Source organism: Lipotes vexillifer, unplaced genomic scaffold (genome assembly GCF_000442215.2).
Source record: "Lipotes vexillifer unplaced genomic scaffold, Lipotes_vexillifer_v1.1 scaffold283, whole genome shotgun sequence".
In the NCBI taxonomy this organism is placed as follows: Eukaryota; Metazoa; Chordata; class Mammalia; order Artiodactyla; family Lipotidae; genus Lipotes; species Lipotes vexillifer.
The window spans coordinates 455,760-480,245 of NW_006789004.1; the positions used below are offsets into that span (position 1 = coordinate 455,760).

At 35.1% G+C, this 24,486-nt stretch overlaps 1 protein-coding gene across 1 annotated transcript in view; it reads right to left on the minus strand.

Annotated features, from left to right (window-relative positions):
• Positions 1-5,435: 5,435 nt before the first annotated feature.
• Positions 5,436-24,486, minus strand: part of ATOSA (atos homolog A) — a gene marked incomplete at its 5' end in the record, with an annotated part of 87,157 nt that continues 68,106 nt past the window's right edge. The window contains 7 exon segments of the mRNA XM_007461913.1: positions 5,436-5,589; positions 7,638-7,837; positions 10,158-10,226; positions 15,082-15,240; positions 18,772-18,880; positions 19,601-19,680; positions 22,868-22,984. Of these exon segments, the coding sequence (XP_007461975.1) occupies positions 5,436-5,589; positions 7,638-7,837; positions 10,158-10,226; positions 15,082-15,240; positions 18,772-18,880; positions 19,601-19,680; positions 22,868-22,984 (888 nt within the window).

Sequence of the window (24,486 nt, forward strand, 5' to 3'; positions counted from 1 at the left end):
AAAGATAGTGACACTCACATGAGGGCAAGTTTGGATTTCTGGGAGGCAGATTTTGGTCAATGGAGAATCCACAAAGGCCAATGTCCCACTGTGGGGACTGTCTGAGAAGCCATACTTCCCCAAGTAATATTCCTTTTTGCATCATCAACCATGTACCTTAATGTTTAAAATTACACAGCGATCACCAATTCCCTGTTCCTCAAAACTTTCTTCCCTTGACGTTTAGGATACCACTCCCTTATTCTCTCTTACTTCTCTGGTCATTGCTTCGCTGAGTCTTTACCTGCCTCTTAATGGGAGGATTTTAACAATTCTGTCCTTGGATCCCCTTCTCTTCCAGTTTTATACTTTCTGAGAAATCATTTCCATCCTCATAGCTTCAACTGCCATTTATATATCCTAGATCAGTGCTGTCCAAGAGAACCTTCTGTGATGATGGAATATTCTGCATCTGTGCTAGCCAATACAGTAGCCACTACCCATATATGAATAATGAGCATTTGAAATGTGACCGGCACAACTAAGTGAATTTTCAATTTTATTTAATTAAATTAAATTAGCTACAAGGATTAGAATCACTGAGAAACCCTAGTGACGGAGATTCACATTAAGTCTGGGGCAAAGTCAAAGAACTGATGTTTAACCAAAGCTCCCCCTGGTGATTCTGGTGCATACACGCACAAAACATTTTTCAGGCTTGGAACTAGGTAGGTATATAAAAGTTTTAAAAAGATCAGGGGTCTTTTTGAGGTTTAGGTGCCCTAGCTCAAGGGTTTGTAGGAGTGAGTAAAGGAGATGAGAAGTCACACCCCATCCATTCCTCAAACAGCTGAGCGAGGAAGTCTACCTGCATCATTGCTGATATTGTAGCAAATATCAAGAACTGAATATCAAGAACTGAATACCTTTCTTTTAATTGAATTATAGTTGATTTACAATGTTGTGTTAGTTTCAGGTGTACAGCAAAGTGATGCATATATATATATATATTTATATATATGTTCATTCATATATATATATATATGTTCTTTTTCAGATTCTTTTCCATTATAGGTTATTATAAGATATTGAATATAGTTCCCTGTGGTATACACTAGGTCCTTGTTGTTTATCTACTTTATATATAGTAGCTGGTATCTATTAATCCAAAACTCTTAATTTATCCCTATTCCCTTTCCCCTTTGGTAACAGTTTTTTTTCTAATTCTGTGAGTCTGTTTCTGTTTTGTAAATAAGTTCATTTGTATCGTTGTTTTTTTTTTTTAGGTTCCACATGTAAGTGATATCATATGATATTTGTCTTTCTAAAAACAGAATACATTTTTAATAAAAGGGAGAGACTGGAAGATCAATGCAGAGAAACCAAGTTAGATAACAGAGTGCCAAAAACCCTGAGTATAAATGGTGATGTCTGTGAGAAAATTCAGGGAACATTACCTGAATAAGTAGGTCAGAGAACTGTAAAAAAACAAAAAAAAGTTTTAACAACTTGAGTGTTGGAAGTGGAACTTAGAGAGTGGAGGATGCCACTTCTCTAGGGACTTAGTGAGACAAGAGAATGTTATACAAACTGGAAAGGCTGGAATAGGAAATTTTTGAATGAATTAAAAAGAATGATGAACAGTGGGGTCTAGAAGAGATGTTTAAAACTTTAAACATTTAAATCTCATAAAATATTTGCCACAATATGTTTCTAAAACTTCTCACAACCGTATTTGCATGCCTCCTGACAGTATACTAAGTTGAAGGGCCTCTGAGTTGCTTTAGGACATTCCTTCCTAAAGTCTTTTATTTTTTTAATCAAAATCTTTTCCCCCCTAATGATTAATAGGCATTGCCTCATTATATAATCTCATTACACAGCAAATTAACTTTTTTGCCAAGAATATTGATGAAAAGTATATTTTGATGCCAGGCCACAATTAGTAGTAGAAAAAAGAAAAAAGAAAAAGGGTGAAATGCCAGTGTAGTAGAGTGGAAAAGACAGAAGATTTAACCTAGATTTGAATCCTGGCTCTTCAACTTACTGACCATGGGACCTTGGGCAAGTACTTCAAGTGTCCTTTTTCTTTAATTGTAGACTATATCCATACTCTCTCTGAATCATGGCTTTAAGTATTAAATAACATATAAATTGTTTACAATGCCTGGCACACAGTAGGCATTCATATGTTCCCCGCCTCTTCCCAGTGTTCAAGTTTAAGACATATATCTCTCACAGATAATCCATGGTGGACTACAATGAGCTGATTCCAATGACTGTCTCACACAGTCTTAGGGATTGAGAGTGAATTCCTACCATGATGAAAAGCCTACTTCCCATCTAGACTGATACTGTGTTCCCAGGTCTAGTAGATCATGTGGAGTGTCATATACTAAAAATTTAAGAGCCACCACATCTGTAAAGTGATAGCTAGAAGGGTGGATCGAAGGAGGGACTTTCACATTTTCTTTATATAACTATGTACTGTAAAAAAATTTTATAGCCCTCAGATGCCTTTAAAAAAAGAAAAAAAAATTTTATAGTAAACATGTTATTGCATAAACTAAAAAAATTAAATTTAAAAAATCATTGCTTCACTCACAAACTGACTAGGGAGAGTGGGGATCCCAAGGATGAAGTTTTTGAAGGAGAAATTGCTTCCTTTCTCTAACCCTCTGGGAATGAGAGAGACCTGGTGGGGTAAAATGACAGGAGAGGGAAACTTCTGTTGGGTGCCTTGCAGCCAGTCCCCATTGTCACCACTTCTTATTAATATTTTTCATTCTCTTCTGATAAGAAAATATCCAAGGACTTTCCGGAGGTTACTTGTGTCCTGGAGTTCTTTTTAAAAAGAAGTTATCACTCATTTTGTTAGTCTGCCAAACTGCCAAGTGAGCCTGCAGTAGGTGAGGAGATCTCTATTATCTATCACAGGTAGCAGTGTTGGTTGTCTTTACCTGCAAGCCAACTCTCAGTGTAGTGACATAATCTGTGAGTACAAAGAGGAGCCACACAGGAAGTGTGGTAAAGTCTCGGCCTATGACAAAAGGAGGATAGAAAAAGAACCATTATGATAGAGATAGTGCCAGGGCAAGTGAGAGCAGACAGATGTTGGGTCACCATACCTCACTGGGAAAAAGAACACAGACAAAAAAGGCCTTAAGAAGTAGATGGACAAAATGTCAGCACTTGTTTCCCTTGCACAAACTTGCTAGGAAGAGCACAAGATGCATCCAGCTGCTTCAGTCATCTTCTGGAAATTTTCTTTAAAATGCCCAGAAAGGTGGAAAACCAGGTACTAGAAATAATTCTGGAAAGATTGCAGTGTCGTATCCACATAAAAAGACACCTGCAAACACATACATCATTAATTTTTGGATTACTAGAGAGGTTAAAGCAGCAATAACATTTTTAAAAATTAAATAAAGGCATTTTGATGTTTTAAATACTTGGTATTTTCCGAGTTTTATATAAAATTATCAATATTGACTTTTGTCAAATGTATATAAAAAGTCTATTGGGATTGACATATACACACTACTATATATAAAATAGATAACTAGTAAGGATTTACTGTATAGCACAGGGAATTCTACCATACTCTGTAATGGCCTGTATGGGAAAAGAATCTAGAAAGAGTGGATATATGTGTATGTATAACTGAATCACTTTGCTGTACACCTCAAACTAACATTGTAAATCAACCATATGTCAATAAAATTCTTTTTAAAAGTCTAGATACATGTATTGAAATACATATTCCAATAATTAGATGACACTTTAAGAAGAGAAGACACATTAATGATACTCTCACCCCATTTTCTCAATCACACAGAGCCAGAAAGTTCAGTTCCATCAGATACCATTAGAGCTACGACTATAATCCAAACCTTATGGGTCCTAATTCCATGTTGTTACCACACACCTAAAGATTAAAAACAAACCTTTATAAATTTGTGTCACTGAAAACTTTGTTATTTTTCGTGGAGCGTAAATAGACTTTTCTCTTTAAGTTGGTGTTTCAAAAGGGCTTTTAAGAGGCTTCTTGCTGACCACCCCCAGCCTGCAGGTACACACTCTCATATGCCTTGTATAGTCTATCCATTAGCTGAACGCCAAAATAAAGACCTTCCCATCTCCCAAATTCCAGACTGCTCACTTGGTTCTAGACTCCCAGGTCTCCTGGGTCTGGCCTACTTGAACGGTATGTATTTTCTAACCTGCGTTCACGGCTTTGTGTGAGCATTCCCAGTATTTGTGCCTTGTTAACTGATCTGCTGTTGCCCACTGTCCCTGTACAAAGATCTAAAACCACTCTTCTTTCTGAGAGGGATGGATGGAAGACTTTTGATGCGCTCAGTCATGTTCCTTTACTCAAGTGTTTTCCCAGTTGCCAAATGCCTTCCATGTGACCGTGAATGAGAAAGTGATAAATTGGTACAAGGCTCAAGATATCTCTCTCCTCTTATCAGCTGTAAAGCTACAATAGAAACTGTCTGATCAGTACCAGAAATTCACTCAATCATATAAATGTCTCATCTAAAAATAAAAGCCAAATACGCATTTCTTTGTTTCTTGCATATATTTACAATATAAATACTAATTTGTTTTCAAAGTACATATTCTTTTAACAATTTGCAAAAGTTATCTAGAATGGGACAGCAATTTAACATAAAGCCTTTGTAGTAGTGATTAAGGAAAAAATAGAACTGTTTTGGGGATAAGGGATTCTAGAAGGAATATGAATGGGCATGATGATCTGAACTTGCTAAGGGAATGTGAAGCAGCTTATTCCGCATTGCACTGCTGATACAGCATGTTAAAGGACTACTGTGTGAGACAGCAACCGGGATGGGGTGTTGTAAAAACTAAACCTGGGAGATATAAAAAGTACACATGCTTGCATAGTGCGTTAATCTTGAAAGAAGCTCAACATTTCATTCTCATTTTCAATAACTTAAATGAATAGTACTTAAAACACATCACACAAAATTAAAAGACTTGTGCATATATTTCAGATTTCAACATTAATGTCAAAAATACATAGTATGATTTTACATAGGATTTGTGCTACATTAGAACACTAAAGACAAACATCACTTGAGTAGTAAGGAAAACATTAAATATTAAATAACTGAGAAATGAAACGTGTAAACACTAATCTAACTGTGGCGGGGGGGGGGCGGGGGGGGGGCGTGGGTGGGGGGGGGTGGTTTGCTCTTGCAACAAGTCCAGTGAAGTGGTTTCGACAGTACAAAAAGGGTTAGGACATGAGTGTTTCCAGTCTCCTTGGAATATGTGGATCTCATCCCAGGAATCCTTTCATAAAAACTGGTCCAGGATGACAGGAGAGGACCCACTCTCCTGCTTGTGAATTTGGTACACTCCCTTCTACGCTATTTTTTACTTTCAAACTTGGGTACTGAGCAAATACTTTAAATTGTCACTCTTTATCAACATCTTGGTGAAAACTGAGGGTTTGTTGGCGATTCAGTGTAAGATTTGAGTTCATATGCAGCACCGCTATCAACTTCCATCGACTTTCTAGAGAACAGGAGCCGTACATCTCTATGGAGGTAGATCTTTCCAGATTTAGAACTCTGGAACCTAAACAAAGAAACACCAAAATTATGCTTCATTTCAGGGAATTAGTGTTTAAAACAAACAAACCTGAGTAATTAAATTTTGAAAGCAGGAAGGATTAGTCTTGCTACAATATTAACAGTGCCGCTTTAACAAGACATTTAAAGTCTTATATTGCCAAAGCACTTGCTGCTATTTCAGTGCCTCTCCCTCACTACCCCTAAACATTCCATACTCCCTTTCCCCTCTTACAATGACAGAGGTGCTTCTTTTTGCAAATCTGGGTTTCACATGCAATCTGACTTTACATCCCTGACACCACAGCACATGTACCTTTCCTTACCTGTAGTATGCACTTTCAGTTCACATCAGCCAATTACACTACGTTTGGGCATCTTCTAGCTACAAAGAATGACCCATTTCACACAACTTGCCCTCCTACAATTTTGAGTACATTAAAATGGATTCCACACTTAGAAAGTCACCACAGAAAACTATCAAGTTTTGAGACAATCACAGGATGAGAAAGGACTGCTACCACCAGTAATGGCTAGCTAAATATAGCCTAATCATCATTAGAAACCAAGAGGAAAGTTAGCAGTGAAATGAAAATGGTTATCAAAGCTGTATATGGAACTGTTTCTATCCTCTGCTAGCAGCTTATAGCATAATACAGGGGGTTGGAGGCTTTATCACATAAACTTAACTGGCAGATAGTCAAACATACCCTTTAGTGTTAATTTCTCTAGTTTTCCCTTTGCATAGCAGAAATATCTGGGTTTGTGGATTTTATTCCCAAATTAGCTGAAAAATCTGGTGGTCAGTTGTATATATTAAAGCAGACAGACCTCAGACTGGCTCACTCTTTGATTCTTTCTGCAGTTTTTCACCTTCTCAATCTGAAGAAGAACATGGTGAGCTTTGGGAATTACGTCATGCCTTCTAAAGCAGTTTCTTTACAGCATTTAAGGTATCTAATCATTATGTGGAGATGACAAAAGCTGGGATAGTTGACTTTTTGGCGAATGTTGGTTACATATGGCTAAGGCTGTTGTAACAGATTAAAGAGATGAAAGTTACCTCCTCCTGATGAATAGGGCTCCTTGGAGTAAGCAGTTAAGGTAAGATGAATTACTGTCACTGATGTGATTGAGGACTTCTTATGAACGACATCAGAAAATTATTAGGAATAGAGTTACAGGCAAAGAGCTACTGAGTTCTCTTCTAAGCAATACACTTGCTCATTGATCTTAAGAACTACACTAGGATTTCAGGGCTAAAAACCTTACCCTATGATGCTGGAAGCATGGACCTCAAGAGCAAACAAATGGTTTCTCACAACCTAGAGCTATTAGCTGGGTAGTAAAAATTTGAGGAAAATATATTTCTGATGGAATCACCAGAATATAAGCTGTGTAAGAACAGAGATTTTGTCCCTGCTGTTTCCAAGAGTCTAGAAGCATGCCGGACACATCAATGCTTGTTGAATGAATGAATGAATAAATGAAAGTTAAGAATTTCCCTGTCCAACTCAGCAGCCACAAGCCACATGTGGCTACTGAGCACCTGAAATGTGGCTAGTTCAAACTGAGTACAGCAAAGGAATGTAAATATCTCATTAATAATTTTTATATAGATTACATATTCCAATTATAACACTTGAATATGTTAGGTTAAATAAAATATATTAAGCCTCTGCTTCTTATTACTCTTTTTAATGTGGCTACTAGAAAATATAGAACTATATATATGGCTCATATTACAATTCTATTGGACAGCATTGGTTTAGACAACTGTGTTTCATTTCCCCCAGATATATTAGCATTGTTTTGCTATAACATAGTTTCCATTACACAGCTATAAATGAAAACTCCCCTAATTCAACAAGTAGTAATGACTGAAGGAAGATATGCCATGTGTTTTCTGCATCCTGGCATATCATAAAGACTGTCGAAGTTAAGCAAATTCCAAGGGGCACTCGTCTAGTTAGAATGACAGTTTTTAAAAATAAACTAAAAATTTTAGAGTTTTCTTCTAAAGTAACGTATTTTCATATTCATTTGAAACATTACCTCAGATGTATGAGGTAGCGTAATAACCGTTCTTCTGTATGTCGGATGTTCTCTTTATTAACACTTCTCTTCATTTCTTGTTTAACAGGTACAGAAAAAGTTCTTTGTCGTAGGAATGTCTGATGATTGGCTGGCATATCTCGTAAGTCATATATCACAACAAACATCTTCACCACAGTCTTATTAGGATTAAATAAGGTCTGAAGAAACAATATAGAAATTATTCTTTAAAAACAGTGATTTGTTCATTTGATTCAAAATGATTGTGCCAATAATAAAATAGGCTTTTCAATAATAAATTAATCCCAGTAGATATAATTCAGTTTGGGGGAATAAAGTTAATAAAATTTCAGAAGTTTATGAAATGATATTCAATATTTTTTAATGGTTCAATTAGATTTTTTATTTACAGAAAAAAAAGAAATAAAAGCTCCTGTAACAAATCAAAATCTTTAGTCACAAATCTCATATTAGTAATAGATAATACATAACATTTACCCTTGTTCATATTTTAAGAAATGGTTCCATTAGATTAAGCAAAATACACCTTCACTGAATTAAAACATTCCAGTTCAACTACTTCAAACCCTAGCTTTATTAAAATGAGTCAACTGAAAAATGCTCAAAATAGAATTTTAGTTTTCCTCACATTTTAATAGTGAATAAATAGATTTTTTTTAAATAAAAAATAAAATCTTGGTAAAACTAGACTTTGATATGATGTTTCAGGTACATATGGTTATTATAAAATTTAAAATATATTCTCAAAAAAGAGAATTTTTCTCATTTGGAAATTTTTCCAAGTTTAGAAAATAAAGTTCATTATTATTAGTTACAAAGTAGGCTAAGTAATACTTCATGTTCTCACAGTTGGATTCATTTCAAACACTGCAGTGACACTAGACTTTTTTTTTTAATCATCATCAATATCATAATAGACTGAAATTAAATTCAGTTGCTACTTGGCCATTAATAACTGAAGGAATATTATTTTTAAAGTACTAATTTTTAAACAAAATTCCAAGCTGCTGATTTGACTTTAACCAAATTACCAACACATCAATAGGTAACTTGGTGCCCATGCTTTCAGAAGCTCATCCGTGGCACTGGACATCACTCACTGAATCAAAATGAGAAATATATCAATATTATGATCCAATTTTTGAAATCTAGTGAGTCTTAAGATTAAGGCTAATAATACATTTAACAACCACAACAACTAGCAAGCCAGGAGTTCAAGCCATGTTTATACATAATTAAATTTATACAAGGAATGAAAGACATACCCAAATTTCAGATTTAAAATAGCCAGTAGAGTTGGTAGTCTTCAAACAAGGGGTAAATGTGCTGCCTCTGGGTTTATGCCTCATTATTATGACACCTGATAGCTAGCTTTCCAGTGACCCACACTTTCACAAGCGCTACAGAGCCAGAGGCAAGAGATCAGAAGATGATCACTCTTTTAGTTCAAGAAATCCATTCAACATAAAAATCTTACTTTAAAATGCAGTGATTTTTCCTTGGTAAAATTTATACATATGTACATACTGCAATACATACATGCATATATATTGCCTAGTACTATGTTTCATTCCTGTGTGATACGAAATAAACAAATGTACAGACTCTTCGCTATACTGGAACAATGAAGATGAGTAAAAGTGGTCCTTCGAAGCACTGATCACACTGAAGCCAAAGGTCATCAAAAGGCTTGCTGAATTCGAACAGATCCTTAGTGTGAGGAACTCAGCTAGACTCTTTTTTTTTTTTTTTTTAATTTCAGCTTTATTGAGGTACAGTTGACAAATATCACCTAGACTCCTTCCAAGAGTTGCAAGAGCCAACACTGTAATAGACTTGCGTGCTTACAGGATTATCCTGAGTCTGACTTGGAGATGAACTCAATCACAAACTGGCCTTGATATAAAATTACTCTTCTGAGAACCCTAGATCAAGGATGATGAAGGATTACTGCTCTGGGCTAGAAGAGTTCTCCTAAGCCAAAACTAGATCAACACCTAGACCAAAAGGAAAGAGGCATTCTTTGCCCTGACATCTGTCGGACTGCATTTCTGCTTTGTGTAACCGTCTCATTAAATCAATTTTAGAAATTATTACAGTAGGGATAATATAATTTTGCTTCCCATGTTTCCCTGACAAAGCAATACTAATATTTGGGGTCTCCTTTTACATAGGTCAATCCCAATCTGGCTTATTATATTAAGTAGAAGGTACTGGTAATCTAAATTCTAATTATATTGAAAATAGCTCTATTTAAATTATGTGAACTGTCATATACTATTTTTCTAAAGCATTCACCTTGATTAGCTTATTAATGCTTTCCTTTTATGGAGGTCCCCAAATGGTCATTCCTGAGGCAGAGCAGGGAAACTCCAAACAAAGCTGCAGCCCCACTGTTACTTACCAAAGTTGTTGCAGCAGCAGTAGCAGGAGAAAGGGCTAAGTTCTATATGTATGTGAGAGAATGATTATTGCAATTGTAGGCTATAAAACACATACCACTTGTATTGTTCCTGAAGGAGGTACTCGATAACCCCTTTTACCAAGGGACTCTAAAGTAATCACACCCTTGAAATAAAAGAAGACAAACTGAGTACAAACTGATGCATATATATACATAAAAGACTAAAATAAGAATAATAAATCATGTAATTACTAACATTTCAGAATTGTATTTGTATGGAAAAACATTCACATTGAATTAATAGAGATACATTCTATGAATATGAAATAGTGAGGATCCCACCTCACTAGGAAACAATTTACTGTTCTTCCTAGAGTTGCTTCAATACACAATATATAACATCAATGACCATACTGCTTGAAATTGATATTAAGATATAAGATATAGAAGTGAGAAGTTCTTTAACTAAAAAGGAAATAAAGGGAGATGACAGGATTATTCTCTTGTACCATGTGGGAGCAGGGAAATGAAGCAAAACAATTTACTGGTCTTTGGACATACAGAAACTCAGGAATGAGGACTGATCCTAAGTCTTTCCCAAAAATGAAGTCAATTCTTCAGTCAGAAAGTTGAACTGTTATATACATATATGGACTTCTGACTAGAGACAGACCAGCATCATCAGCATCATCTGTGAACGTGTTAGACATGCATAATTTCTGGCTTCTCCCCAGACCTACCAAATCAAATCTGCATTTTAACAAGATTCCCCAGATGATATCATATGTACATTAAAGTTTGAGAGGCACTGCCATATTATATAAAATAGTTTTCTGAGAAAGATGCTATAATCACTGCAGAAGTCCAAACAATGACAAACAGTATAAATTAAAACACGGGAAGCTAAGACTGAATGTGTGAAAGTTTCTAGATAACCAGGATGACCAAATTACTACAGGTAGTGACTGTGATACTTAATTCTTAGGTAGCTTTAAGAAACAAATGCTGATTCATTTAACTGGGTGAATAGTTTTCTTTTGAGTAGTTAAGTAGAATAATTGCATGCTCTACAACTCATATCCCATCATTTTACACTGTCCCTGCCAAAACGTTTCCACCTTATGTAAAAGTAAATATAAAACAGGACTGTCCCATCAGGCAACATCTCTGTTGGGTTTGAAAGACAGACTAGGGGAGGCGGTGGGGGGTAGAAAGCAGTGGACAAAGGTAAAAGGGAAGGCCAGACTCTAATATGTGAATACCTAATCTCCAAGTGAACAGCAATTGACAATCAGAATATTAAATTAATACGTTAATAATGGGAAATGTTCATGGAAATGGGCACTGAAAAGACATATGTGGTTCTTAACAAATATGATTACATGGTCATTTAAAGCATGAAAACAGCATATCAACAAACTGCATCCCTAACCAAAACAGTAATGAAGCTTTAATAATTTTTCTCTTACAATCTTCTCTACATGAAAAAGTGCTATGGTATATAATGCTCCCCTTCTTCCTAGTTCCAGAAAGAAAAAGCAGAATATATCTAAATAATAGCTACCTTTCCAATCACATTGCTCCAGGCAATATATTACTGTTTTTCCTTGCCATCCTCCACTAAATATATATAAGAAAACTGGTGAGGGAAAATCTACTACCAAGCCTACACTTACTTCCTTTAATACAATACAACTCTAATAGATTTTAGAACATAGTAACAGTAACTAAATCAATTTATAAAGAAAGAATATGGATATTTTTTAAACCCCTCAAAGTTTAAGGCAACACTTTACAACAATAATTTCTAAGCAATATAAGACTAGTATTGGGAATGGCAAGTTAGGAATTTTGAAGAGACTGGGAAAGTATTTGGAATTTTATTTGTATTATTATTAAATTTATTAAATTTATTATTATTTTAAAAATTTCATTATTTTAATTGGTTGGCATATTAATATTTCCACCTAGAAAGTTACATAAAGAAGAAAAATACATTTTCTTCTGGCATCTTAGGATGGAATAGGTAGATTTAGATGAACTACATTTGGTCAAAATCTTACACAAAAACTTCTCAAGTGACTGGGGAATAGAGAATATGCAAAGCTAAGTAAAACTGAAGGAGGTATATCTTAATTTGGTTAATTATAAATAGAAGAAAATATATAAAATATATAGTGCTGTTAATATGATCATAAAGCAAGTCATACCATGAATTTGCCACAGGCAAAACTGCTTTAGACCTTTCTGCCTGGTTCCACCATGCAATAGTTTCTAAACAGTGAAATGTTGCCATATTATGTAACACTTGGAGAACATTTTTACCACTGACGTAGGATCGGAGAGAGACATTTATATGGATTTGAGCTAGTCTAAAAGGAATTATTTAATGAAAAGCCCTGTACTATCTCTACTCCACAAAGACAGAATTCTCTGTGCTAAAATTTCACCCTTGCAAGTCATTTGTATAATTTGTCATGAGAGGTCCCAAGAGTAACAAATAGGGGTTTGGTGTCTCAGCTCCACTGCTCTGTGATATGTACTATCTTATCAAAACATGATCAGACCTTTGAAAACAGACTAAACTACCAAAATACAAATAACACTCCCTACCGAATAAGATGAATTTGATTAATTTACAGTAGGAAAGATCCGTGGTCTAAGATTTGGACTGGGTCATTTGTAAAGGGAACCCATTCCTAATGAGTAAAAAAAATTACATACTGGAAAATTTATTAAAGAATATTATCAGAGAAAAGTAAGAAAGAGATTCTTAAAGGATAGACTGACTTAACCTAATTTAGACTCTTTTCAATATTTATTCAAAATCTGTGATCATTTGTGTGGGCTTTCTGGAGACAGTGATAAAATCCTTTATCTCTCTTTTCAAAAAATTTAATTTAATTAATTTATTTTTTATACAGCAGGTTCTTATTAGCTATCTATTTTGTATATATTAGTGTATATATGTCAATCCCAATCTCCTAGTTCATCCCACCCCCTGACCCCCACTTTCCCCCTAAATCCTTTATCTCTTAATCCTTATTTTTTTAGATGTCAACCAAGGTCAAGAATTAATGTTATTTTGCTTTTTTAAAGCATAGTTCAAATTACCTCTTGCTCATGAATTTCACTCAAAGATAGTTTTTTGAGCTGACTTTCAGCCAATTCACTCTTTAACTTGTTTCTAACTCATCCTAATGGTCATCAGGGACTCTGTACACTAATGACCTCAGACCTTATCTTTCCATTCTTTATTACCATGTGCCAATAGAATACCTGAAACTAATGAGACTTCTTGATGTCCCAGTAAAGTAGAATGGCCATCTTTATAGCTATATTCTTTTTTTTTTTTGTGGTACACGGACCTCTCACTGTTGTGGCCTCTCCTGTTGTGGAGCACAGGCTCCAGACGTGCAGGCTCAGTGGCCATGGCTCACAGGCCCAGCCGCTCCGTGGCATGTGGGATCTTCCCGGACCGGGGCACGAACCCGTGTCCCCTGCATCGGCAGGCGGACTCTCAACCACTGCGCCACCAGGGAAGCCCTATAGCTATATTCTAATATTGTAAGCATTCCAATAAGATACACATTTTTTCTGGTATTGAGCTTATCTCAATGATATTTTCCATTTTATTAATTATCTAAAATTAACAGTTATTTTTTCAAAATTATACTGGAAAGTGGATACATCTTTCTATGGTAAATGAGTAACAAGTGGTATATGTGATAAATGGGTAGGCTTGTGAAGAACTGGGCCTCTGTTTTTTATAACAACCACTGTTATGCATCTTTACAATTATGACCCACAAGTGTTATTATTGAAAAAAGAAAACTTTGAATAAATGATACCACTGTGCTTTTTAGATCAAAGTATGAAACACCAATCAGACTCTTGATTAAAATTTTCACCCTTAGAATGGAATAAGGCTTAACAACCTTCCGTGAACAAACTACATCAAAAATGAGTAGACTGCATTTAGGTCCCTAAAAAATTATAACTTCCCTTCCTCTGTTGTTTCTCAATTATGCAGAATTTGCTTTTCATAGTTTTTATTAATAACAAAAGACATTATTGCTAATGTCCTTGAGGAACCTAAAAGGTGGGGGAGAGGGATATTAGAAAGGAAGCAATTGGGTCACAGGATAAGTTAGGAAATTCAAGTAGCAAGACCAGAGCTGTATATTTCTATGCCTACTGCAATTTGTATTTCTCAAAGTAAGACCTAACATAAAAACCCAGATCTGACTCTATGTTTTATACCATCAATGTAAACTTCTTACAGACTTGCACTGCTAGCCACTAACTTGTCTTTTGGAAAAGGGCTGATAGTAATCACACACCAGGACTTGGTATCATTTTTGCAGTTGAGGGCTTATTTCATCCTCAAATCCACTGGAATAAAAGATGGGAAAGATAAAATTATAGGATCCTAAGGCTCAAGACAGTGTTCTTATTCCTCTTAGCTATTTTACTCTCCACTAAAACATTGGCATGGAGTCAGAAATAGCTAGTATTCTAAAGAACCCTAGGATTGGAAAAAGAATGGTCCAAAGATAAACCAAACAGGAGAAAGGGGGTGAAAGGGCCTCACAGAAGCCGTAGGTCACCAAATCTTTACCTAAACTCTACTGAGATGAGGATCATAGTGAAGGCAACACTGATAGGACTAGAGTGCCCAGTAAGCACTTGAGAATCTGCGTGAACTCAGCAAGATATGGAATTACAGTGTCACTAATCAAAATTTTATCATTTTTTTCATATTACATAGAAACAAGAAAATTTTCAGCACAATCCTCAAATGTAATAGAGGATATCTGTTATTAGAGCTTGCTCAGAAAGAAGTTGTGAGGTGTTATTTTGGCATATTCATCTCTATGCAGCCTTCAATCCCCGCTTAGGAAATGCTTTATATTTTCAAGCATTGCACCAAAGTAGTACTAAGTCTCTTTAAACTTAAAGGTATTTGTCATTAAGATGGTTGATTTTAGCAGAAGAAGACAATTAAAAAATACTTGCCATATAAGGAGAGGGAGCATTATCATCAGAAACACTGTAGAATGACACTTCAACTGGAAGAGTCAAATGAGTTGGGCAGAAAACACCACTTGCCCCTACCTCGGCAGTAAAGCCATCAACAATGCCGAGAGGATCTAAACGATAGTTCAAGACAGACTCCTGGAAGGCAAAATAAAAGAATTTTTAAGAAATAAAATTTAAAAGTTAACACATTCATTCCTTCTTTCTATTTAAAGAAATATGTTAGTATGCTTTCTGGCACTAGAAAAGTGGTCGCTGCCATTGCCATGCCCTCATTTCAAATGTTCATCTGACCTGAAATCAACCCCCTCCCAAATCAATCTTCTACCATCTTACAAAGTTTGGCCTCCTTACTATTCCAACCCACACTGAACTATCTTTGAACTTCACCATTATTTTGATATAATCGTTTAATGAGTTATTCTTATCTCTGTAAAGAAAATATGCTCTACCAGAGCAGGTATAATATCAGAAATTTTCTTATTCCTCACAGAGTATATTCCTACTGTTAGCCACAGAGAAGCACTTGAGAACTTGTTAACAGGTCATATACAGAAGTTCCATCAAAACAGAAAGCCAAGTACTCATAACTTTAACTGAAAAACAACTGCCTCTTAAAAATTGTTGTTGGATGTGACATATGTTTTATTGTTTAATTTAAAAAACAGTAAGTACACATTGGGAAAAAATTTAAAAGTACATAAATACAAACAGTAGAGAAGCTCCTTATCCATCTCTCCCAAGCTCATTTGCTGAGGAAACCACTTTTAACAATTTAGTGTTTACCTGTCCAGGTATGAGAAACATGCTAAACCTTTCACAAGCTCTCTTTCCTATACATATATCAACACATATATGCATACATCAAGAAATGTGAGTAGCATTTCTTTGATTCAGTAATTCTTTGAAAAGAAACACTCCAAGCCCTCATGAGTCTAAATTTGAAAGTGGCATCAGCAATTCTCAAGTCCTGTGTCAAAAAGACCAGACCAAGAGACCTACATTACAACGATCCTTCTATATCTCCCTCCTGCCCTGCAATCAATCCAATCCATATCCTGCTGATGGGACCTCTCAGTCTCACAGCCTCAGCTCTCTCAACACCAGTAACCTAGCTCAGACCCTCATAACCTCTCCTCTGAACAAATGCAATACCCTCTAATTAGTTATTCCATCTTTAGTGTATCATCCGTATTACTGCCAGAGTTTTTCTTTAAAAAAAAGTCTTATGTTACCCACCAGGTTAAAAACTTTGTGTTTCTTGATGTCCACAGGATGAAGTCAAATATTCACAGCATGGTATGTAAGGCCCACCCTACATCTCTTACCACAGCTCTCCTCACTTGCACACAGTCTTATACTCCAGTTCTGGATGATGCTTTTCAATATCACCATGCTCTTTTACTACTTTTACACATATGCCTTTGTACATGTAGCTCCCTTTGTCTAGAATCCCTTGACACTTCTCACACAATTTACTTGGCAAATTCCTACTCATCTTTTGTAACTAAGCTCAAATGACAGCTCCTTAGTAAAACTTTCCCAGTCCCTTAGCAGAGAGAACAAATATATGGAGACTGAGAAAATTTCTATTACAGTGCTAATTACTTCGGTTTATAGATTATTTATATGTCCAACTTCTCCAGCAGACTGTAAACTTCTCTAAGGCAGGAAGTTTATTATTTAGCTTTATATTCCTAGCATACAACATGACACATAGTAGGTACTCAATAAATGTTTCTTAAATAAGAAAAATGTTCTAAGGATGTATGAAAATTCCAGAAAAAGAGCACAAAAATGCTAATGGATAAGGCCAACGATGCAATGTAGTCTATGACTTTATTCAGATTTTTGTGACTTTAAACGAATATATTGTACTAGCATACATGTTACGCCCTACTGAGTGCGAAACTACAAGAAAAGGAAATAAAAGGCATACAAATTACAAAGTAAGAAATAAAACTGTCCCTGTTTGTAGATGATGTGGGAATCTACATACAAAAATCCACCCCCTCCAAATCAATAAAATTAATAAGCAAGTTGAGCAAGGTCATAGGTGATTATATATGTTTATACATGCATATATATACATACAGACACATATATATATATATATACACACACACACACACACACACACACCCATACATATAAAATCACTTATATATATATGTATATTTTTAGCCCCAACTCTCAGCATGCAGGATCTTAGTTCCCCAATCAGGGATCCAACCCATGCCCCCTACAGTGGAAGCATGGAGTCCTAACCACTGCGCTGCCAGGGAATTCCCTAAAATCACTGTTGGGAATGTAAATTGGTACAACTGCTATGGAGAACAGTATGGAGGTTCCTTAAAAAACAAAAAATAGAAGTACCATATGCCCCAGCAATCCTACTCCTAGGCATACACCCAGAGAAAACCATAATTCAAAAAGATAAGTGCACCCCAATGTTCATTGCAGCACCACTTACAATAGCCAGGACATGGAAGCAACCTAAATGTCCATTGACAGGGGAATGGATAAAAAAGATGTGGTACATATGTACAATGGAATATTACTCAGCCATTAAAAAGAATGAAATAATGCCATTTGCAGTGACATGGATGGACCTAGAGATTGTCACACTGAGTGAAGTAAGTCAGACAGAGAAAGATAAATATCGTGATATCGCTTATGTGTGGATTCTAAAAACAGGGTACAAATGAACTTATCTACAAAACAGAAGTTGAGTTACAGATGTCAAAAACAAACTTATGGTTACTGGGGGGTAAAGGGGGGGAGGGATAAATTGGGAGACTGGGATTGACATATACACACTACTATATATAAAACAGATAAAACAGATAACTAATTAGGACCTACTGTGTAACAGAGGGAATTCTACTCAATACTCTGTAATGGCCTATATGGGAAAAGAATCTAAAAAAGAGTGCATATATGTATATATATAACTGATTCACTTTGCTGTACACCTGAAACTAACACAACATTGTAAATCAACTATACTCCAATAAAAATTTTTTTTAAAATGTCATTTACAGGTTCATGTTTAAGATTGTTTTCTAATTCAAGACAACTAAACCCTTGATATACTTGATCCCAAGTAGAAAAGTCATTAAATAAAGCAGCACATGTATCAGAGACCTTGAACCATTTGATTTTTTAAAAATAATCTTATTTTATAATAAATTTAGATTTACAGAGAAGTTGCAAATATAGCACAAAGAACTATTTGATTTTGAAAATCAGCCTCCTTGATCATGAATCAGCTGCTATCAGCCCACCATCACCCTTCCTGGGTCCCAGAGCCAGTTTTACCAGGTAAGAAGGTGTGGTCAAGTCTATTTTCCAGCTCGAGCAACGGATACCTCCATCCAACCTGATTTCACCTAAGTCCTGCATCTCCTCCACCAGCTACCCAATTCTAAAATGTCACTGCCAACAATTCTCCCAACTTTACTTCTCATGAAAAGGAAAGGAAAAATGGAAATCAAAAAAGGGAAAAGGGATAGGAAAAAAGAAAAAGGGAAAGGAAAGGAAAGGAGGTGATTTCAAGGCTTTAGAAAAATATCCATTTATTTCCTTTTTAAGAACAAATGACATAAATGACACCATGAGTCTAGGATAGGAAACTTCAACTCTTAAAATAGTTTCAAAAAACATTACCTCAAAATTTCCTAAGAGACTAAGACTTGTTATAGGTGGAGCACTAGAACTCAGAAATGGTTTTTCATGAATATCTGGATCATCTTCAATGTTTAAACATGGTCGAGGACTATTTAAAAAAAGAACAAATCAGCAAATGGACATATTAACAACAGTATTTTCTAATTCACTTTTGTACAAATTAAATTAGGAGGATCTGATCAATTTTACTTAAACTACCATAATAAAAAATTAATGTAACCAAATTTTAAGATATGAAATATCTCATTTTAAATTCCTGATTAGATTTTATAATCTTTGTTATAATATTTGATAAAGAATATAAATAACATCCTAGGTTTCAAGGTGGAATTTATAACATATCACATAGCAGCATCTACTGGAAATATATAATATTGTAATGCAGTCTTCTATATCAATCTTCATTTTAAGTTAAAAATTAGAATACAAAGGCAAACTTATGTGACTAAGGAATATAATGAGAGTATTATTTGTCAACATGGAACAAATTGCCAAGGCTTTTTTGCAAAGGAGTATAAGACAAAGGAGGAGGTGAATGACCAGAAACAGACAAACCCACTTAAATGTTAAAACCAATGTAAGTGTTTGTTTATCATAATGACCACTGTATAGTTAGTTACTCATCATCTTAATTTCTCCATCACTCATCCTTAATAACTGTATGTGTGAAATCATCTTGAAAATGATAAACTGAAAAATGGGATTCCTGTTCAAATTTTGATTTTCAGAGTCAACATTATTTACTGTGAAAGGCTAGAATTTTGTGCAAGATTATTTCATATACACTAATGAATTTTAAGATAAATACCTTCTAGATGATAAGCTTTTCAGATGCAGTAATGAAGAATCCAGATTAAAGCAACCTGATTGTGCCTTTCTTTGAGGAACCTAAGGTTGAAATAATCACTTGTTAGGTTTCAAAAGAATTTCAGAAGACTATAATTTTTTTCTTGAATTGATAGAACAATTTTCAAATGAAAGCTAAGCATATCTTAAAAAATAATAAAACTCTCCTAACAGCTTATTAAAATCATGCTCTTTATTACATATTGTCCCTATGTCCTCATTTTATTAACAGTTTGGAAAAAAGATGATTAATAAAAGCACTTTTACTAGGTTTTGATTTTTTTCTTTTTTTGGCCAACCGCACTTTGGGATATTAGTTCCCCAACCAGGGATTGAACCCTGGCCACAGCAGTGAAAGCGCTGAGTCTAAACCACTGGACTGCCAGGGAATTCCCTCAGTTTTGATTTTTTAAGAACCAGAACCAATTTTTTCTAAAACCAAATCTTACATGTAATCCCACTATATAATATAATAAGACTTCTACTTTATATACTTCTATATTGAGGGGGTAGGAATAAATGATTAACAGCTTTACAATAAAAGGGGGAAAAAAAGAATTAAATGGCGAAGGGAGTCTGCAGTCCTGCCAACTCTACTGTTCTTTTAACCATCCCTACCCAACTGCGCATTTCCAAGAACCCTGGCTGGGGCTTCACAGAGAATAGGTTTGAAAAATACTACTGTGGATTTTTAACCACTATTTTATACCAAATTACATTTAAGACAAACCACCAACTAGCTAAAAATAATCTAAAAATGAAAGACCCAAGTGTAAATTAAAGGTAAAATCACATACAACGTACAAGTTAGACGGATTTGTCTCTAGAATTAATGTTAAATATGTATAAAGTATCTGAGTGATTGGTCTAATTTGTGACTAAGAAACAGATGATACTGAAAGTCTAAACAACCTCAATATTTTTGAGAGTTGTACAAGCGCACCATTCTATATTTTGGAGTTAGAACTTAATGTGAAATCTTCAATCCAAATTCTCATGTCTTCAATTCAGGAAAGTTTTCTACTTTAATTTCTTCCAATACTGCATTTTCCTCATTCCATCTAGTCTTCCTTTTGGAATTTCTACTAGGCTTATACTGAACATCTCATTTTATCCTCCAGGGCTCTTTCATATTTTACCATCTCTCTTCCCTTCTGCACTTTATTCTAGGTGCTTTCTTAATAAGTGTCTATCCATTGACTAAATCTCTATTCAGCTGACTCCAGTCCACCATTTAATCCATGTGTATGTGTATGCGCACGTGTGTGTACACTTCAATTATATTTTTCATATTTTTCATTTCTATTTTTCCAATCCCACATGTTCTCTTATCTCAGTCCCCTGTCCTTATCTTCATTTATCTCTTGGAACATACATTCATTCATTCATTCATTCATTCTTTATGTTAACAACTTTATTGGAGTAATTGCTTTACAATGCTGTGTTAGTTTTTGCTGCATAACAAAGTGAATCAGCTATACATAAACATATAACTCCATATCTCCTCCCTCTTGTATCTCCCTCCCTCCCACCCTCCCCATCCCACCCCTCTAGGTGGACACAAAGCACCAAGATGATCTCCCTGTCTTGAAACATTTCAAAAAGAATTATTCCTGATTCTCTTTCAAGTTGCTCTGATAACAGGATTCCTAAATATGAATTTTCCCACTTCTTCTTCTTGTTGATTCTTTTAAGGTGCTTTGTAATTTTAATTCCCCTGAGATCATCCTCAGTAAGAGTTATCTTCCATGAAAATAAATCCTTGGTGCCATGGGTAATAGATGTGGGATAGTTTCATGTTTTCTCATAGACAGCACAAATTCAGAACCCCCTAACCATGGGTGACTTAGGCTTAGGTCCAAATTCTTTTGGGGATTTCTTTTCCCATCTACTCTATCCCTCCTATTGCACCCCTTAAGTAAATAGGTGATTTCTTTTCTCTTCTCCCATTTCTAGAATGGCAGTCCTCACCTGTTTCTGGCTTTATGGAGTTTGGTTTTAGGTCCCAGCTATGACCGGTGTAGACCTGACTCCTGATCCAGCAGGAGCATTAAACCCTAGCGCTATATTAGATTTAGATATCCTAGAGGGTCATAATTTGCACCTAGTTTCAGAGATTTATCTTTCTTGCTCTTACACTATATTATGTATTTAAAAGTTGTGTTATATTTTGTCCAGGATTTTTGTGTTTGGGAAGGAGGAAGGATCTTCTCGTATTAACTCAGTCCACCATATCGAACAGAAGTCTGTAGTACTTTTTACACCAGCATGATGCTGTAAGTTTTTCCCTCATCACTTGGGCATTTTGAAAGCACCTCATACGTAGGTCAAACATTTGGGGTTATTTTAAATTGTTTAGAATTCAACTTCCCTAAAATAAACACCTAAGGTCCAAGTTACAAATTTAAAACTAAATCTCTTATTCAAGAATTAATTTTTGAAAATATGCCAGATATTGCATGCTTTGAGTTTACTTAAAAAAACTCACATAAAAACAAAAATTATGTCAATAGCAAAATAAACATGTTTTTAGTTTACTAGGATATTGACTGCTTACCTCTGGTTTAACTGAAATGGCAGCTTTAGCAACTATCAAATGCTTACCAGGAATGATACTAATCATCTTCCCAACACTAAGGTAGACATTATCACCCCTTTTTCAGATGAGGAAACTGAGGCTCAGAGACACAATATTTCTCACCTAATGTCACACAGCTAGGGTGAAGTCAGCGTGATGCCAAAGCGAGGTTCTTAACCATCACACTCAGATCTATAAATTTATTAGTAAATGTAGAGTGGGGAAACTTATATGTCTCAAAATAAGACGATTAACTGTACAGGTTGCAAGTCAAAGACAGCCACAAATTTGATTCCCAGATGATTCAACTGGTGGTGTCAACCAGCCACAGTACTATGATACAAATCTATTTAGAGAAAATCTATTTTACACTAAGTATTTTCTTTACATTAGTGAGAATTAATATGCTGGACAAAAGAATTTCAGAGAAATTTTATAATCCTAATACAATAAATTCATTTTTATTCATTTTTTCTGCCTTTTTCCATATTAACATTTAGCTATTAAATGTATCAAAAAATAAAATGTTTTCCCACTAGAAATTTATTTTGAAGGTATTTAAATTTTTTCAATTAAAATTTGGATAAAGTGATTTGCAAACATTTTACATGTTTTGCAAGTCTAAACATAAAATAAGAGAAAAACACTTACAGGACTGGAAAGAAGAGGCAATCCAGTTCGAGGATGAAAGGCTCTGGTTGAGGTTCCATCCAAGGAATGAAAATTATGTTTCTGCCAGACACTTGAGTGTTTAAGTGGTATAGTTCTCTGCTAGGAAAAGATTTAGATTTTAATGGCAATATTTAATATTTTTTTGTTTTTTCATTTATTCTTAACATGTACTGAGGTATTACATCCTTGGTGGTAAAGCTAACAAACTATATAACTATCTATACACACATATATATACACTTTAATCAAAAAACAGTGTTTAAGAGTTTTTTCTAAGATGCTGAATAAACTCAAATATTCTAAAAAAAGTATGTCCAAACACAATTGCCTTATCAACATATTTATAAAAACTCAGTCTGGGCTTCCCTGGTGGTGCAGTGGTTAAGAATCCGCCTGCCAATGCAGAGGACAGGGGGTTCAATCCCTGGCCCGGGAAGATCCCACATACTGCGGAGCAACTAAGCCCGTGCACCACAACCACTGAGCCTGCGCTGTAGAGCCCACGAACCACAACTACTGAAGCCCCTGCGCCTAGAGCCCGTGCTCCGCAACAAGAGAAGCCACTGCAATAAGAAGCCCTCGCACCTCAACCAAGAGTAGCTTCCGCTCACCACAGCTAGGAAAAGCTCACGCACAGCAATGAAGACCCAATACAGCCAAAAATAAAAACAAATAAATAAATAAGTTTATTTAAAAAAAAAAACAACTCAGTCTATCATCTAGTAAGCTAATATTCAATTCTTTTAATCTGTGGGAAAAAAAATTCACAGAAAAAATTAGTAAAATATTCTAAAATATAAAACTATGTCAGTAGCAAGAGCCATTCTCAGAAAATATAATTTGGTACAGCATGATACAAAAATTTAAATGTGAATTTTAAAATATACTTAACACAGTCACAGTATCATGTTTTTGAAGTGATATAAGAAATCGACTAATTCTTAAGAATTTAAAATGGCAAGTTTATACCCAGAAATAAAAAATGCATAAAAACACATGAATAAAAATCAGAGAAGAATAATTGGGGTCCTGGCTCTACCATTTACTAGCTTTATGACCTTGGGCAAGTTACTTAACCTCTCTGGGCCTAGAGTTCTCATTTGTAAACTGGAGTTAGTAATAGCACCTCACCTCAGAGCGTAGTGAAAGGATTTAGTAAGCCAGCATGTATAAAACATTCAGAAGAGTGCCTGGGCACCCAGTAAATGCTATATAATTATATTTAAAATGAGTGTATGAAAAAACAAATCTTAGTGGCTTGAAAAATACCATGGTCAAAGTAAGTCTCCCTATTAGGTACCAGAAAGGATCATGAAAAGCTAGTATTCTTAAGGCCAGGGTAGGTTTTTGTGACAATTATAGTTTTAGGAAATTGGAAACTGTCATTTGATTAAAACCATGTGTTAGAAAGAGACTGTCTGTTGAAAAATATTAATTGGAAACATGGCATACTTTTAAGACTCTAATGTCCGGCAAAACTAATTTGTATGATAAAGAAGATGAATCAAGGGCATTCAGATTTGGATCGAGGCAGTTAAGTAGTTTTCCATATAACTGAGATATAAATTTGTGATACTTCTTGGAGAAATAAAGGAAAT